The sequence below is a fragment of the Anguilla anguilla genome, chromosome 18 (assembly GCF_013347855.1).
Source record: "Anguilla anguilla isolate fAngAng1 chromosome 18, fAngAng1.pri, whole genome shotgun sequence".
Taxonomy (NCBI): Eukaryota; Metazoa; Chordata; class Actinopteri; order Anguilliformes; family Anguillidae; genus Anguilla; species Anguilla anguilla.
In genome coordinates, this window is record NC_049218.1 from 3,617,237 (window position 1) to 3,631,693 (window position 14,457).

Here is a 14,457-nt window from a genome sequence, read left to right on the forward strand (position 1 = left end):
TGATCCCTGGAAAAAATAAAAAATAAAATCACCGTTATTGCACCAGAGAACAATCCTAGCGGCGCTGTGAGCTCCCCGCTCTCGCTTCCTGTATTTCACTCACGCATCGATTAAACGACAAGCCGCGCGATGCTTCAGCAGTATTTCTACCCGCGCCTCCCTCCCTCCCGGCCCTCCCCCCCAAAACGCGCTCACCCCCTAGTTGGACGGGACGTTAGCCGCAGCAGAGGGCAGCCGGGAGACGAGGGGTGGGGGAAGGGGGGGTTTGATTTGGCGGGACGGGAGGCCCGGCCGTAGCTCCTAATTAGGCCTGATAGGGGCACGATATGCACGCTTCACCCCAGTTGGACGGGACGTTAGCCGAGGCAGAGGGCAGCCGGGAGAGGAGGGGCGGGGGAGGGGGGGGGGGTGGAGGGTTTGATCTGACGGGACGGGAGGCCCGGCCGTAGCTCCTAATTAGGCCTGATAGGGGCGCGGTATCCGCATTCACCCGCCCCCAGAGAGCTGCTCGCTCCAGCAGCGGGGTGAGTTAGCGGCCCGGCGGAGTGACAAGCGCGTTTAATTACAGACGGCAGGGATCAGCGGCCCGGACGGGACCGTCCCGTCAGGGAGGCCTCTGTCAGCTCCGAAGAGGGATTAACCTCGGCGCCCAAACCATGAAACAACGTCAGCGCCGCCATTAATCAGCGCCATAAAGGAGCCGCTCAGGCCGCCTGACATCAGAGAGACTGCAGACTGATGCACAGCAGCTGGGGGCTTACGCACACACACACACACGCATACACACACACACGCACACACACACACACGCACAGGCACGTACACGCACACACACACACACACACACACACACACACAGCATACACACACGCACACACACACACGCACACACACACGCACAGGCACGTACACACACACACGTACGCACGCAAACGTACACACAGACACACACACACACACACACACTCACACACACACACACAGAGCACGTACACACACACACACAAGCATGCACGCAAGCACACGTACGCACGTGCGTGCACACACAAACACACACACACACATATATACGCACAGGCACGTACACACACACACACACACACACACACACGTACCCATGCGCATACGCACGCACACACACACACACGTACCCATGCGCATACGCACGCACACACGCACACACACACACACGTACCCATGCGCATACGCACGCACACACGCACACACACACACACACACAAACATCCTCAGCACAAGTCAAGTGCAATTACCTGCTTCCTAACAGCCCTAATTGGTAAACTGCAGCCTGGCCATATCTGAGTTATTACCTGCCTGAGTCACAGAGCCGGGGATGCAGTCATGAGCACTGGGACTGCTGAGTGCAGGAGAGGGGAAGCGTATGGTATACTACATTTACCCTGAGTGTACTACATTTACCCTGAGTATACTACATTTACCTTGAGTATACTGCATTTACCATGAGTGTACTGCATTTACACTGAGTATACTGCATTTACCCTCCGTATACTGCATTTACCATGAGTATACTACATTTACCCTCAGTATACTGCATTTACCCTGAGTGTACTACATTTACCCTGAGTATACTACATTTACCCTGAGTATACTACATTTACCTTGAGTATACTACATTTACCTTGAGTATACTGCATTTACCCTGAGTGTACTACATTTACCCTCAGTATACTGCATTTGCTCTGAGTACACTACATTTACCCTGATTTGGAAAACACATACTAACTAGTGCTATAAAGTGATAGAAATGTATGTGTTGTGTGTGTGTGTGTGTATGTGTGTGTCCATGCATGCCTGTGTGTATGTGTGTGTACGTGTCTATGCGAGTGTGTGTGCGTCTATGTGCATGTGTGTGTGTGTGTGTGTGTGTGTCTATGTGCATGTGTGTGTGTGTGTGCGTATGTATATGTGTGTGAGCACGTGTCTATGTGCGTGTGTATATATGTGTGTGAGCACGTGTCTATGTGCATGTGTGTGTGTGCGTGTGTGTGTGTGTGTGTGCATGTGCGCGCGCAAACCTATTCCCTCATTCACTCGCGGGAATCCCTGAGCTGATCAGCTGTGGATTTATAGGAATCGATGTGCACATTGATGTGCCCTCCAGACTGCCATTTGTTTATTTGCCATGCAGGCAGCACAGGGCACTGAGCTGGAAAATCCTCTTCCTCTGCCGCAGAGAAGTGCATTGTGGGAAACGCGAGTCCACGCACAGGGCCTGAAGAAGTCCTTGCATTAACCCGTCACTCCTGGCACCAGTTTTGCCTCTGACATGTTGTACATACCCCATACACACACTTCGCAAGTGCTGGCACACTCAGTAAAAGTAAGCATTTTTGAAGACTTTTTTCTCCTTCTTTCTTTCAGTGCTTCATTTCTCAATCTGAGCAGCTCTTCGAGACTTGTCGTACTGGACGCTGGGTCACCCCCCCCCGGGCTGTAATTAACTGCTGAACGAGCTTCGCAGGCCCAATTAATGACAGAGACCCTGACCGGAGGTCAGGTCATTATCTTTCAGTCAATCTGACTGATGGGTGCTGGTGGGAAATTGAGCTGCGATAAACCAGAGAGAGACCGCAGAGGAACAGCAAGCACTTCAGAAACATGGAGCGGCAACATAAAGAGCCATATTTAATTTAAATTCCATCTGTAAAACCACAGCAGGTTTTTTACTCAACTCGCTGTTGCAGGTCTTAAGTGGTTTTAAGGCCAAAGTGGCAGCAGGTGTGTCATGAGACACAGGTGTCACCAGGTGATGCTGTGGCCAATGTTGTGCCACCCAATGGGGCTGCAGATCTGCAACTGGCTGGAAAGCTCTGAGATTGACATGGGAGCGTGGGGCCCATCCACGCATAGTGCCTCACCAGGATGAACCACCCAGCAGCCTGCTGTTAGGTGAGCTTGCTTCCTCTGTTTTTATTTATTTTTTCTCACCCCATGAAGGGGAATAAAACAGCCACAATTCATCTGTTTTGGCCCTTTGCACTCACCTGTCACTGTCTGGTTTATAAGGCAGATACAGTGTGTATGGCCACTGCATTAAGTGCCAGTGTCCAAGTTCTCGGACCAGACACCCATTCCCTGCCTCAGGTTTTATACACTGCTTCCAATTGGTGCACAGCTTCCAGTCCCCACCAAACACATTAATTATCTGCTTCCAATTGGTGCAGAGCTTCCAAACCCCGCCCAGACCATTAATTCTCTGCTTCCAATTGGTGCAGAGCTTCCAAACCCCACCAAACACATTAATTATCTGCTTCCAATTGGTGCAGAGCTTCCAAACCCCGCCCAAAACATTAATTCTCTGCTTCCTGATTGGTGTAGAGCTCTCTCAGTCGCCACCGCAAACCTTAAATCTCTGCTTCCGATGGGTGCTGAGCTGCAGGAAGAGGCGGTGCGGGCCGTTCCAGTTGCCGTAGACGATGTCGGTCTTCCCGTCCCGGTTGAAGTCAGCCAGCGCCACCCCTCGACCGTGCTGCATGGGGTCTTCAACTCCTGAGCCCAAAAAAAATTAAAATAAAAATCAAGCCATACTCGAGCTGAAGGTACCTTGTGTAGTCCTATTTGACAGTCAAACTGAGGAAACGTCTTGAGTTATGCTGATCAATGACATTTGTAGAAGCAAGCCCTGCAAGAGGTCAATCAATCAATCAAATTTTATTTATATAGCGCATTTCATAGCAATTGTCACAATACGCTTCTCAGACAACCCTGGCCTAAACCCCCACAGGAGCAAGCCTAAAGCAACAGTGGCAAGGGAAAAACTCCCTGTGGCAGATGGGAAGAAACCTCGCAAGGAACCAGGCTCAAGGAGGGGAACCCATCCTCCTCTGGTCGTCTCAGGGTCATTTACTTAGGCCCTGTCCACATACTCTGAAGCATGTGCCCTCCCTTCTTCCCTCTATCCCTTCATCCTTCCAGCGATCTGAAGTATCTGGATTCAAGGGGTGAGATTACTGCCATGTTGCTTCGACCTGCCCAAGCTTTATGGATCAGGTGAAGAAGGGAGCGAACGGCATAGATCACTTGGGTCCATGCAGTGCAATACGCTTCTTAAGGTTCATTAAGTAATGCTTTGCAGTGACTTTTTTTTATTTATTTATTTTTAGAAAATACATTAAATTAATTTCAAGCTCCAGTGCCCTGGGTGCCCTTTAACACAGCCAGGGGTGTAATGGGTCCCGGGACGGGGAGAGAATGTTTTGGGTGGGGGTGAGGGGGGGGGGGGGGGGTCGGCTCTTACCTGCTGTCGAGGCCACGTCTGTGAAGGTGCCGTCCCCGTTGTTACGGAACAGGAAGTTGGGCCCGTACTCGTTGTCGCAGAAGACGTCCGAGCGGGTCTGGCTGAGGATGGGTCCCACCACCACGCCCCTGCCCCCTGTGGCCCCCCCATCCCAAAAACAAAAACAAAAAAATGAGAGTCGGTCAGAGAGAGAGGGTGGAAATGATGTCACTAAACAGAAACATTCCCTGATGAACTTCCTGCAGCAAACATTGCAATCTCCACCCTACTGCTGAGAAGAGCCTTTTTTTTCCCCCACAGCAGATGATCAGGAAAGTCAACCAAGTAATGCAGTCAAACACAGTCCAAAGGAGAAAACGATATTAACACTGTCAGACCAACAGGTGGTGCAATACCCTGCAAAATGAAAGTTACAGACGCATCTGAACACCTTGTGACAGAAGGCTACAGAGGGTCAGAAGGAAACGCTATATTCACTCAACTAAACACATTCATTCACTCTGCAAATAGTTCATGAAACATTACTCAATACAGATCCTGTATCATCAGCACCTCAGCCAGCACAGCACGATCAAAACAACGGCAATCTAATTTAAAAACGTCCGGACGCAAGGAAATGTGAAGTTAGGAGCAACTTCAGCATAGCCAGCAGCGGTGTGTGTGTGTGTGAGTGTGTGTATGTGTGTGTGTGAGAGAGTGTGTGTGTGTGTGTGTGTGTGTGTGTGTGAGAGAGTGTGTGTGTGTGTGTGTGTGCCTCAAGCTCCCCATTCATCCGTCAGTAGTGTGATTATTGTGTGGCTGTGCAATCTGCATCGATTCACTATTTCACATTCAATTAACCGAGAGAGGGTCATTCTTGGACAAAAGACTCCTTCCTGTCTTATTCTGTTCTGCATTTTCTCAAGGTTCTGATGACTGCCGCCGTGCATGAGAAAGAGCTCCTTATTAAACCAGCCTGTGTTAACAAACAGTAGGGACTGCATCTTGTGAAGCTGGATTTCGGTAAAGAGAGGAAATTTATATTGTATGTTTCTGTTAGGCAGTGAACGACATAGGCACTTCTGTTTTGTGATTATGTTGGTTCTTCAGGCTTGCACCTTCACGTACAATAAGCTACTTCGGCTAAAACACAAATATTACATAAAATAAATAAAATCGGGCATACCTATATCAGCCTTCAGTAAATCACCCGGCTTTTAAGAGTTCTTAAAAAATCCACACTCAAAAGATGGATTTTATGGGTGTAAGAATTATGGAAATTTAGTCCACGTTCCACTGACGCTGGGTGTTCTGCTGTTAAATGAGGCCTCTGCCCTCGGCCTGTCATTGGCCGTTACAGGCTCCGCTCTGCCAGACTGACTTCAGCAAAGAAAATGATGACTAGGCCTCCTTCACCCCCCAGCCAGTGTCCCTGTCCCTGTCCCTGTCCCTGTCCCTGTCCCTGTCTCTGTCTCTGTCTCTGTCTCTGTCTCTGTCTCTGTCTCTGTCTCTGTCTCTGTCTCTGTCTCTGTCTCTGTCTCTGTCTCTGTCTCTGTCTCTCCAGACCAATGCCGCTGCTGAACCGGGACGATTATGCCGTAATGTTTCGGTACTTATGGGGGTCCCCTTGGGGGTCATTTGGGGTGGGGTGCGGGGGGTGCGTGGTGGGGGGGGGGGGGGTTGGGAGAGGGGGAGGGTGGTGTGATTATTACTATTTCCTGGGAGGGGGATGTGGTAGTTCTGGGTTTTCACATTTGTCACATGGACAGAGAGAGAGAGAGAGAGAGAGAGAGAGAGAGAGAGAGAGAAAGCACACCCACACAGACAGAAAAACAAATAAATGAACACTTCACAGGTTCTGATTCGGGGAGAGGGGTGAGAACTGTATAGAGTCAACGTATGACGCAAGGCAGTTTGAGAGGAATGATTTAGATTTAAAAGTGTTATTACAATTTAAGTAGCTCCGAATAAGATAGGTTTATTACACTACCTAGCTACTTCTCTGTTACTTTATGTTCAAAACATGAATAGTATCTGCTGCCACCAGTAACTTGTGTAGCCTCCGAGCCAGGTATGCTTGCAGCCCTGGTTTGAAAACTTTTTTTTTGTATGCCTACAAGAAGCTTAATGAAACAGCTATTTCACGTGCCCCAGTTCACTTGCTAGAGGCTCACCCTTGATCCAAGTCACAAATATAATCAAATCTATATATCTGGGTAAGAGTTTCAGAATGAAACTTGCGACAGAAGAGGGGAATACTTCACTCAGAAGTGTTGGGGCGGGGGGGGGGGTGAGACAGAGTTGCAGTTTGAGTCCAGCCTTGTTCAATATTTATATCGATGAGTGAGTGAGTGGTGTTACTGGAACAACCTGCAGCCTCTGGCGCTCACCCTCAGAAGTTGACAGTTAATTTTAAAAAGACCAAAAAATATGATCTTCATAAGAAAAAGCCCCAGAGGAAGGGAGACCCCCTCTTCACTCTCGGCAACCCCCCCCCCCCCCCACCCGGGACACGGGCTGAATTACGACTACCCAGGACCGAACACCAGGGCTTTGGGGGGGGGGGGGGACATCTGACAGTTAATGCATTAAAAGAAATGCTCGCAGAGCTCTCCGTGCAATCAAAATAAATTCTGTAAAACAGACATTCCCATTAAATTCTGCTCCAAAATCTCTGACAGCGCCGTAGTGCTCACTGTGGAAGTCCAGTATGGGGCCCGTTCCGTCAGCAATACTGCACTCGACGGGACCAAATTGTACAGGTAGAAAGTGTGCCTGCACAATTCTGCTGAAATATACAGTATTAAGAAGGACAGAATGAGTTTCAGACCCTAAAATATCTCCACTAGGGGCAGCAGAGGACGTGAGTTTGTGGTAAGCACACACGTCCAAGAGCCTCTACGCTCGCTGACAGGTGAGAATACTCAGCAGTAAAGGGGAATACTAGCGGTGCTCCCCCCTCCCCCTCCCCCTCCCCCCTCCCCCCCCCCTCCCCCTGACAAAGACATTTCAGGGTCTGCCTGATTAATCAGGAAAAGTCTCATTCCTGATCCTGCGCTCTGACATCACGATCCTGCGTGTCTCCGTTTGCTGCGATAGCCCCCCCCACCCCTCGTTGGGGAGCCCCCCACCCCCCCCCCGTGCAGTCTTCCCCAGGTCACAGGCTCCGCAGCGAACGCGGACGGGTCGTTTTTTCCGCGGGCCCCGGCCCGGCCCGGCCCGGCCCGCGCGATGCTCTGATTAATGGCGCCTCTGGCCCATTGAGCAGGTCTGAGCTGAAATATGGCCGCCGCGTCCTTGCACCTCCCCGTGACTTTCAGCGCGGTAAACAGCTGACTGAGCCAAAAAACCCGGCCTGCCATCGCTGCGGCAACCGCCCGATAAACCCGGCCACAACTGCCACTACACCTCCCCCAGACCCCCCCCCCTTCCCTCCCCTCCCCTCCCCGGGCATCCTCACACCCCCCGCACTACCACACTGCGAAACAGCAGTTCAGGGCCTCCTCCATTTGAGGTGCCCGTTCCTAATAAAAAAAAACCTCCCATAATTCAGGCGATACAACCGCCACAGGGACAAGCCCACGTGGAAAGGGGGGTGCTGGCTCTAAAAAGTGCTCTCATAAAAGATAAACGCAATGTCACAGCTAATGAGAAAGAAGGCGCACCCACATTACTGAACTCAAAAGGCCTCAGTGCCCATCAAACCAGCTCAACCACATCATTGATGGCACAGTACAGAACGTCACAACGGCCTCCAATCATATCTGAGACGGGCCACGGTAGGAGCAGGCTCTTCTTTTAACCCAGGACTAAAACACTTTAACCCAGCACTGAAGCACTTTAGCCTAGCACTGAAACATTTTAACCCAGCACTGAAGAATTTTAGCCCAGCACTGACACACTTTAACCCAGGGCCAGGGTTTGTACCCTGCACATTTAACCCAGCACTGAAACATTTTAACCCAGCACTGACACACTTGGTAAAATCAATCAAATTGGTCTTCAACAAAGACCACAATTTTTTGATTATGTGAATGAATCATTTTCAAGAAAGAACTGGAGGTTGAGGAACTGGATGTGATCATTGGACTACATTTCCCAAAAGCCCTTCTGTCGATAGAGAGTGAATGGATGTCCATTCTGAAGCCAAAATTTAATTATCAAATTAAACTTATGAATAATAAAAAAAAAGTTTATAGAATCATTACAACAAAACCTTTTATTAAGGAATCGGTCCATCCACATTAAAGTGGCTAAATTAATACAACACTAATTGGCCTACAAGTCCCATGAGGGTGCTATATTTCATAGCAGCTGCTGGGACCTGCAGTCGTAGTTTAATTAGGAAATGGATGGAATCCGGTTCCACCACCGTGTTTGCACGCGGGCTGTGAGCGGCGGGACCTGTGAACTTGTTGACCCCGGCCTCCTCGGCCACATTGGACAGGGCGATGACCCCTCGGGCGGGGTCACTGGCAGCTTCGTCCATCTCCAGGAGGGCGTGTGCCCCAACGTTCCCACTGGCGTAGTTAGCGATGTAGATGGCGTAGCGCCCTGTCCCCTGAGGGGGGTGGAAGGGGGGGTGGGGGGGGGGGAGGTAGAGACAGACAGAGAGAAGACAGAGGTTGCTGTGAATATATTATTATTATGTATTTCATACTACTACAACTACAACTACAACAACTACAGCAACTGATTACATAAAAGGCATCTTAAGTGCGTTTTCAGCTGAGACCTAAAATGGGAATGTGGAAGAGTTTTTGAGCACACTCTGCCAGCTAGTTTGAGGTGCATAGATGCACCTCTCCTGATTAGAGTTTAATTCTGCCATTTTACCATTGGCAACGACAACCAACAGCGTTCACGCCTTCTTAATGACCCCAGAGAAGTTATCGCCTCCCCTGCGTATGCAAAGAAAATGAACCGTTAATGATCGATGGAGAGGAGCGAACAGGAGTGGTAGGAAAATTGAGCTATGGCACTAATTACAATCATCTCACTTTAAATACGGCTCAGATCAATTTGGCACGCTCTCTCAAAAGACCCCATTTCCCCTGCGATGCAGTCCTAACAATCGATTAAGAAATACAGCAAGCAAGCTCTTCACCACTACAGTGGGCCTTATACAGCAAGGCCAAATATTTTTTTAGCAGGCTGGCTAGGCAACATACTGCATTTATAGATGCTGTCGGTTCGTACAGATGTTTACAGTCACACACAAACTAGGAAACGGCTCATTCCAACTTATGACATACACTTACACACCCGCCATTATCAGGACATGACAAACTATCCACATGGAGCCCTTACTACATGACCGTCAATGAGGCAGTTGCTGTATTTCGGTTTTGACTACTGTTTGGCCTTTAGAACTGACACTACAAGGCGCTATCTTTCTTTTTTCCGAGCTCTACTGTGTGTTCCTTTCCACAACATCAGCACCAGCTTAAAGAATAATTTACGTTGGAACGTATTTATTTCTCATCCTTGTCAGTTTTATTAAACGCAATAAAACACAATAATGTCCTCCCAAACATTACAGTGACGGCTACATTAAAAAACGTTTCCAGCTTTGCTGTAACGCACACGTGCAGTGAAGCTCGCACTAGCTCCGGCAGGCTACTAAGACAAAGTGCAAACCCCTTCTCTCCACTACAGAAACATATATGAATGCTAATGTGTGCACAGTGCATTAGCGGCAGAGTTCAGATCTGCTGGCTCACCCTAAAGTGAGACTGCCCCCGCTGCACCCTTCAGTTACCAACCGCCGTGTGTTTCTGCGGCCCTCTGTTCGGTCTGCACGTGCTCGCGCCCACACCCCCCCCCCCCCCCAGCCCGCCTGCCCCCCCCACCCCACCCCCTGTTCGCCCCCGCCAACGCAGAGATGTTCATTTCACACTCCATTATCAGTCCCCCTGTGGAGACGAAGGCCCAGAAACAACATGCTAATGGACCTGTGCATAAAATTTCAGCGACGTTAATGCATCCTGATGTGTGCCCACTGTCCCCCGAATCTGAACCTTTTTGAAAATAAAGAGACAAAGAAATACTGCCACTATTTCAGCAGCGCCCTGGGAAGTCCCCTGGGCCTTATATCAGAGCCTCCCTGAGCAATTATCATCTGCCAGGTACACGTAATTCAGTTCAGCAAGCGCTCCAAAAAGACCTCTAATGGGAAAAGTTGATTTAAAAGCAGTATGTGCCATACAGGTGTCCAACCAAGCTCTTTCCCTAAGTTCTCTGTACAGCCCATCCTTAGCTCTACGGCCTGGCCCACCTGTCAGCTAGGGCACCACTGTAGTAGAGCTTATAATTTCACCAATGGAGCCCAATAAAACCCAACCAGAACCCATGGGATTGGGTCAGTGTGGGTCCTAATTCTGTCATTTTATATCGGGCTTGGTTCGGGTCTGGCTCTTTGGAGCTGGCCCTTTCATTTCTCGGCGCAAAGCAGCATGCGAGCTGGATGGCAGCCGTAGGGAAGCTCGGCTAAGCTAAGCTATGAGAGTGACAGACTGAACGCCTCAGAGCAAGAGTATTAGTCAGGGGAGAATGAAGTCAGGCAGCAGCCATTAAAAGGAAAATCCGAGGTCTGGACAGACTTTTACACGGTATTTGACTGAGCTGCAAATGACAGCGAGGGGTTCATAAAATGCAAATACTGTGGAAAAAATGCTTTTTCGCTCCCGTTTCAAGCTTTGCTGCTCCGCCAAACACAGGCAGACTAACAGCCAATGGCACGCAGCCGTGGGGCAGCGAGAGGACCCTGTATGTATGCGGGCAGGGGTTTGCCATGGGACCAGGGATGGCCAGACCTCCCGTCCACCAGGGGGCGCCGCCTGAGCCACCCTCTGGGCGAAGCATGGATGACTGTTTTACTTAGCTAGTGAGCTAACCAGTTGTATGTGTTTCTATCTGTGGAATGGATACGGAGATTCCATTCTGGCAGTCTTGTGGTGCATAGCGAACATTAGCAAAGATGTTTGGCTAACGGCCGTTTCTCAGCTGGCTGCTGGTGGCACATCTTGTTAAGACAATGTTAAAGTGTGTGGATAGGCACAAGAGAAAAAATAGCCCCCATCACCTTGTTTTTCCTGTCGGTATTTCAGGCTTGTGACCACTCAGAAAAATATTCTTTAAACACGGACGGCTTAAATCTATCCATCAATTACCCCTGTCCGAATATTTTATCAACGGATGAGGGCATTATTATTTGCTTGTCCGGTGGAGCGTTGTTTTTCTTAACGCCTGCTAATTCATCCAACCAGACAAACTGCCCACACACACAGGAAAATGCCCGCAGTAAAGACGCTGACAAGAGTTTCACGATTCTCTGCCATAATTCTTTTTAAATGTTAGCCTGCGTGAATATTATACGCACTGCAATAAGTCACTGCGGTAGCAAACCTTGACGATGCAGCCGTTATAGGACCCTGGAAGGCCTTGGGAAATGTTGTGGTCCAATCAAGACGCAGAAGCGAGAGAGAAGCGATTCTTTTCCTTCGAGCAAAGAAAAAAAAGAAGCCCCACGTGCAATTTGTTTGAATTAAACAGTCATTACACAGATCTCTGCATTCTAAAGGCGTCATCGCAGAAAAATTTAAATCGCATTATCATTTCCTCGGCCATTTTTTCTGACCCAAGACTAATCAAGGCAGAAAGCAATACTGCAGCCAAAAAAAATCTATTTCAATCCCCACTGTACAAAGCCCCCCCCCCCCCCACAGGAGAGGGCTATCCTTCACCTGTGGCTGAAAGGAGGAACTGGAGGACCTTGACAGCAGTCGGAGGGAAAGAGTTCAGCTCATCGTCCTCTGGCTATCAGCCAAATCTCTGTGATGATTGGCACTTCATCACCTGTCTTCCAATTATGCGCCAAAAAAAAAAGATTCTACACAAAGGGACGGGTGATCTGCAGATGTGATTATGTACCGGAGCAATCTGTACCGGAGCAATCTGTTACCCTCCACTGCCTAACACCCCTCCCCCCCCCCCCAAAACCCCATCACCACCACCTCACTGCCTGTTTGAACACAAATTGCCATACTCTTTTCTAATTACCGCATCGTAACACAGGACTGGACTGAAGTACACAAATGAACTGTCAGATATTTGACCCTGGGGGGGGGGGGGGGGGGGCAGGATGTTTAAATGGTAGCCTTTCGAGGCTTTGACCATCTTTGAGTGCAAACACCTCTACAACTGCACCTGCCAACACCTCTACAACTGCACCTGCCAACACCTCTAAAACTGCCCCTGCCAACACCTCTTCAAGTTCTTGCCTGTGACCTCCCTTATCCAGAATGGAGGTTGCAATGATGAACGCGGAGGTAGGCTATGTAAAAATACACACACAGCAACTTATTCAATTTGTTTTAAATATTTTAACCACTTTTTTGTAGAACACTTTGGGGTACATAAAGGTGTAGTTCACCTTCTGCGTTTCCTTTGACATTATTTCCGTTTCAGTGAGCGTTTTTGTAAATTTAGCGAATGGTTTGTACGGGCAGTGAGCGAGGAACCCACTGTGGGACGTGAGAGAATTCTGGCGCAGTGACCGGGCGCGGTTACCTTCCTGTCCAGGCAAGCCACTGACCGCCCCGCCATGCGATTGGCCACGTCTCGGTGCTCGTTGATGTCGTCGCTCAGCAGGTCCTCGAAGCGTCCGTTGCGGAACTTGAAGAGCTTGTCCGTGTAGGTCGCTCGCCCTTGGAGAGGAGAGGGACTCAATGTCGACCGTGTAGTCTCGTATGAGGCAAAAATCACTCGTTTTTTCCACACGTGCACCCATTCCCTGCACAGTATACGCTCCCATGAACACTTCAACTTTACAGCTTTTTATTACACCAATTATTTTTTTTTTGATGGTAGATTAACCTGTCCACTGACAATATGGTCAAAGAATTACAAGATTTACACTGCACCAATCTTCTACACGTCCACCATCCCTCTTGGAAAAATCTGTTCAAGCTTCACAACACAACACATCACATCACATTGGTGTCTTCTAGATGTCAGACGCAGTAAAAATTCTTGACAACACAACATATATATATTTGTATCATTCTGGCCCATTTCATGTTCAATTAAGGTAATTTGAAAATGTGTTATAAATTTTTTTTTCTTGAAATGGTTTGAGCAGAATTCAGTTTTGGCCTGTTGCTGTTGGCTTCATCTCTGAATCCAGTTTCAGTCAGCAAGTGCCTGCGCTTTCAGCATGCAAGATTAGCCTTTTCAAATTCATCAGTCAGTCTATCAGTTAAACTATAAAAAATATAACCTCTCTCCCCACAGTGCGCATTACAGGAAATGAAGGAATTAATAGCCCGCGAACTGATCTGATTGGTCATTAAGTCATTAAAGGAATTTGGGACGGTGGCTCTTCGCAGCACGCTTATCTATTTCAGGCACGCCGCGGCCTCAGAGCATGAGGCGTCTTAAGTGGCTAATTCAGAACCATTAACAGCTCGTCACCTTTGAAGAATTGCAAATGCGGTCCCCATTGGCGCGAAAGCCAGTGTGTAGGAGGAGGCCTCGGGACTGTGTGTGAGAACCCCTGGTTTACAGACAACCCAGCAGCATGCAAACCCTGATTTTATAAAAAAGCAAAATGATGTTTGTTTGTAGTTTATGTCCTGGGAGGCTATTCCTGTGTCAATTAAATTTTCCTTTTTTTTTTACTGAAGTTTCCTCAGTGCCTCCTTGTTCTGCTGAAAGAATCTAAAACAGCCTCTTGAATCGGCCATTTTTTTCTGATTTCCATTTGCATTCAAAGCAGGCCATGCAAACCTATTCATTGTCTGTGAAATATTCACGCTTGAAATATTGATAACAGCATGACATTAATATAAATCAATGTGTTGGAAAATATATTTAGTAATATTCCAATATATCTAATATGTAATAAAATACTATCAAAAAATACAGAAAATGTGTCTGTAGCTGAGAATTCAGGCTGTGTCTGTACCTAAGAATGTAGTCTGGGCGACATAGCTCAGGAGGTAAGACCGATTGTCTGGCAGTCGGAGGATTGCCGGTTCAAACCCCGCCCTGGGCATGTTGAAGTGTCCTTGAGCAAGACACCTAACCCCTAACTGCTCTGGCGAATGAGAGGCATCAATTGTAAAGCGCTTTGGATAAAAGCGCTATATAAATGCAGTCCATTTACCATTTACCATTTAGTCTGTGTCTGTACATGAGAA

General features: G+C 48.5%; 1 protein-coding gene across 4 annotated transcripts in view; it reads right to left on the reverse strand.

Moving 5' to 3' along the window:
• crtac1b (cartilage acidic protein 1b) overlaps positions 1-14,457 on the reverse strand; it is a 55,290-nt gene that overhangs the window by 12,869 nt on the left and 27,964 nt on the right. For all 4 annotated transcript variants that reach the window (XM_035399665.1, XM_035399663.1, XM_035399662.1 and 1 more), the window contains exons 4-7: positions 12,827-12,963; positions 8,660-8,816; positions 4,277-4,411; positions 3,383-3,528 (exon numbers count right to left, since the gene is read on the reverse strand). In XM_035399665.1, the coding sequence (XP_035255556.1) occupies positions 3,383-3,528; positions 4,277-4,411; positions 8,660-8,816; positions 12,827-12,963 (575 nt within the window). The remainder of the gene's footprint in view (positions 1-3,382; positions 3,529-4,276; positions 4,412-8,659; positions 8,817-12,826; positions 12,964-14,457) is intronic.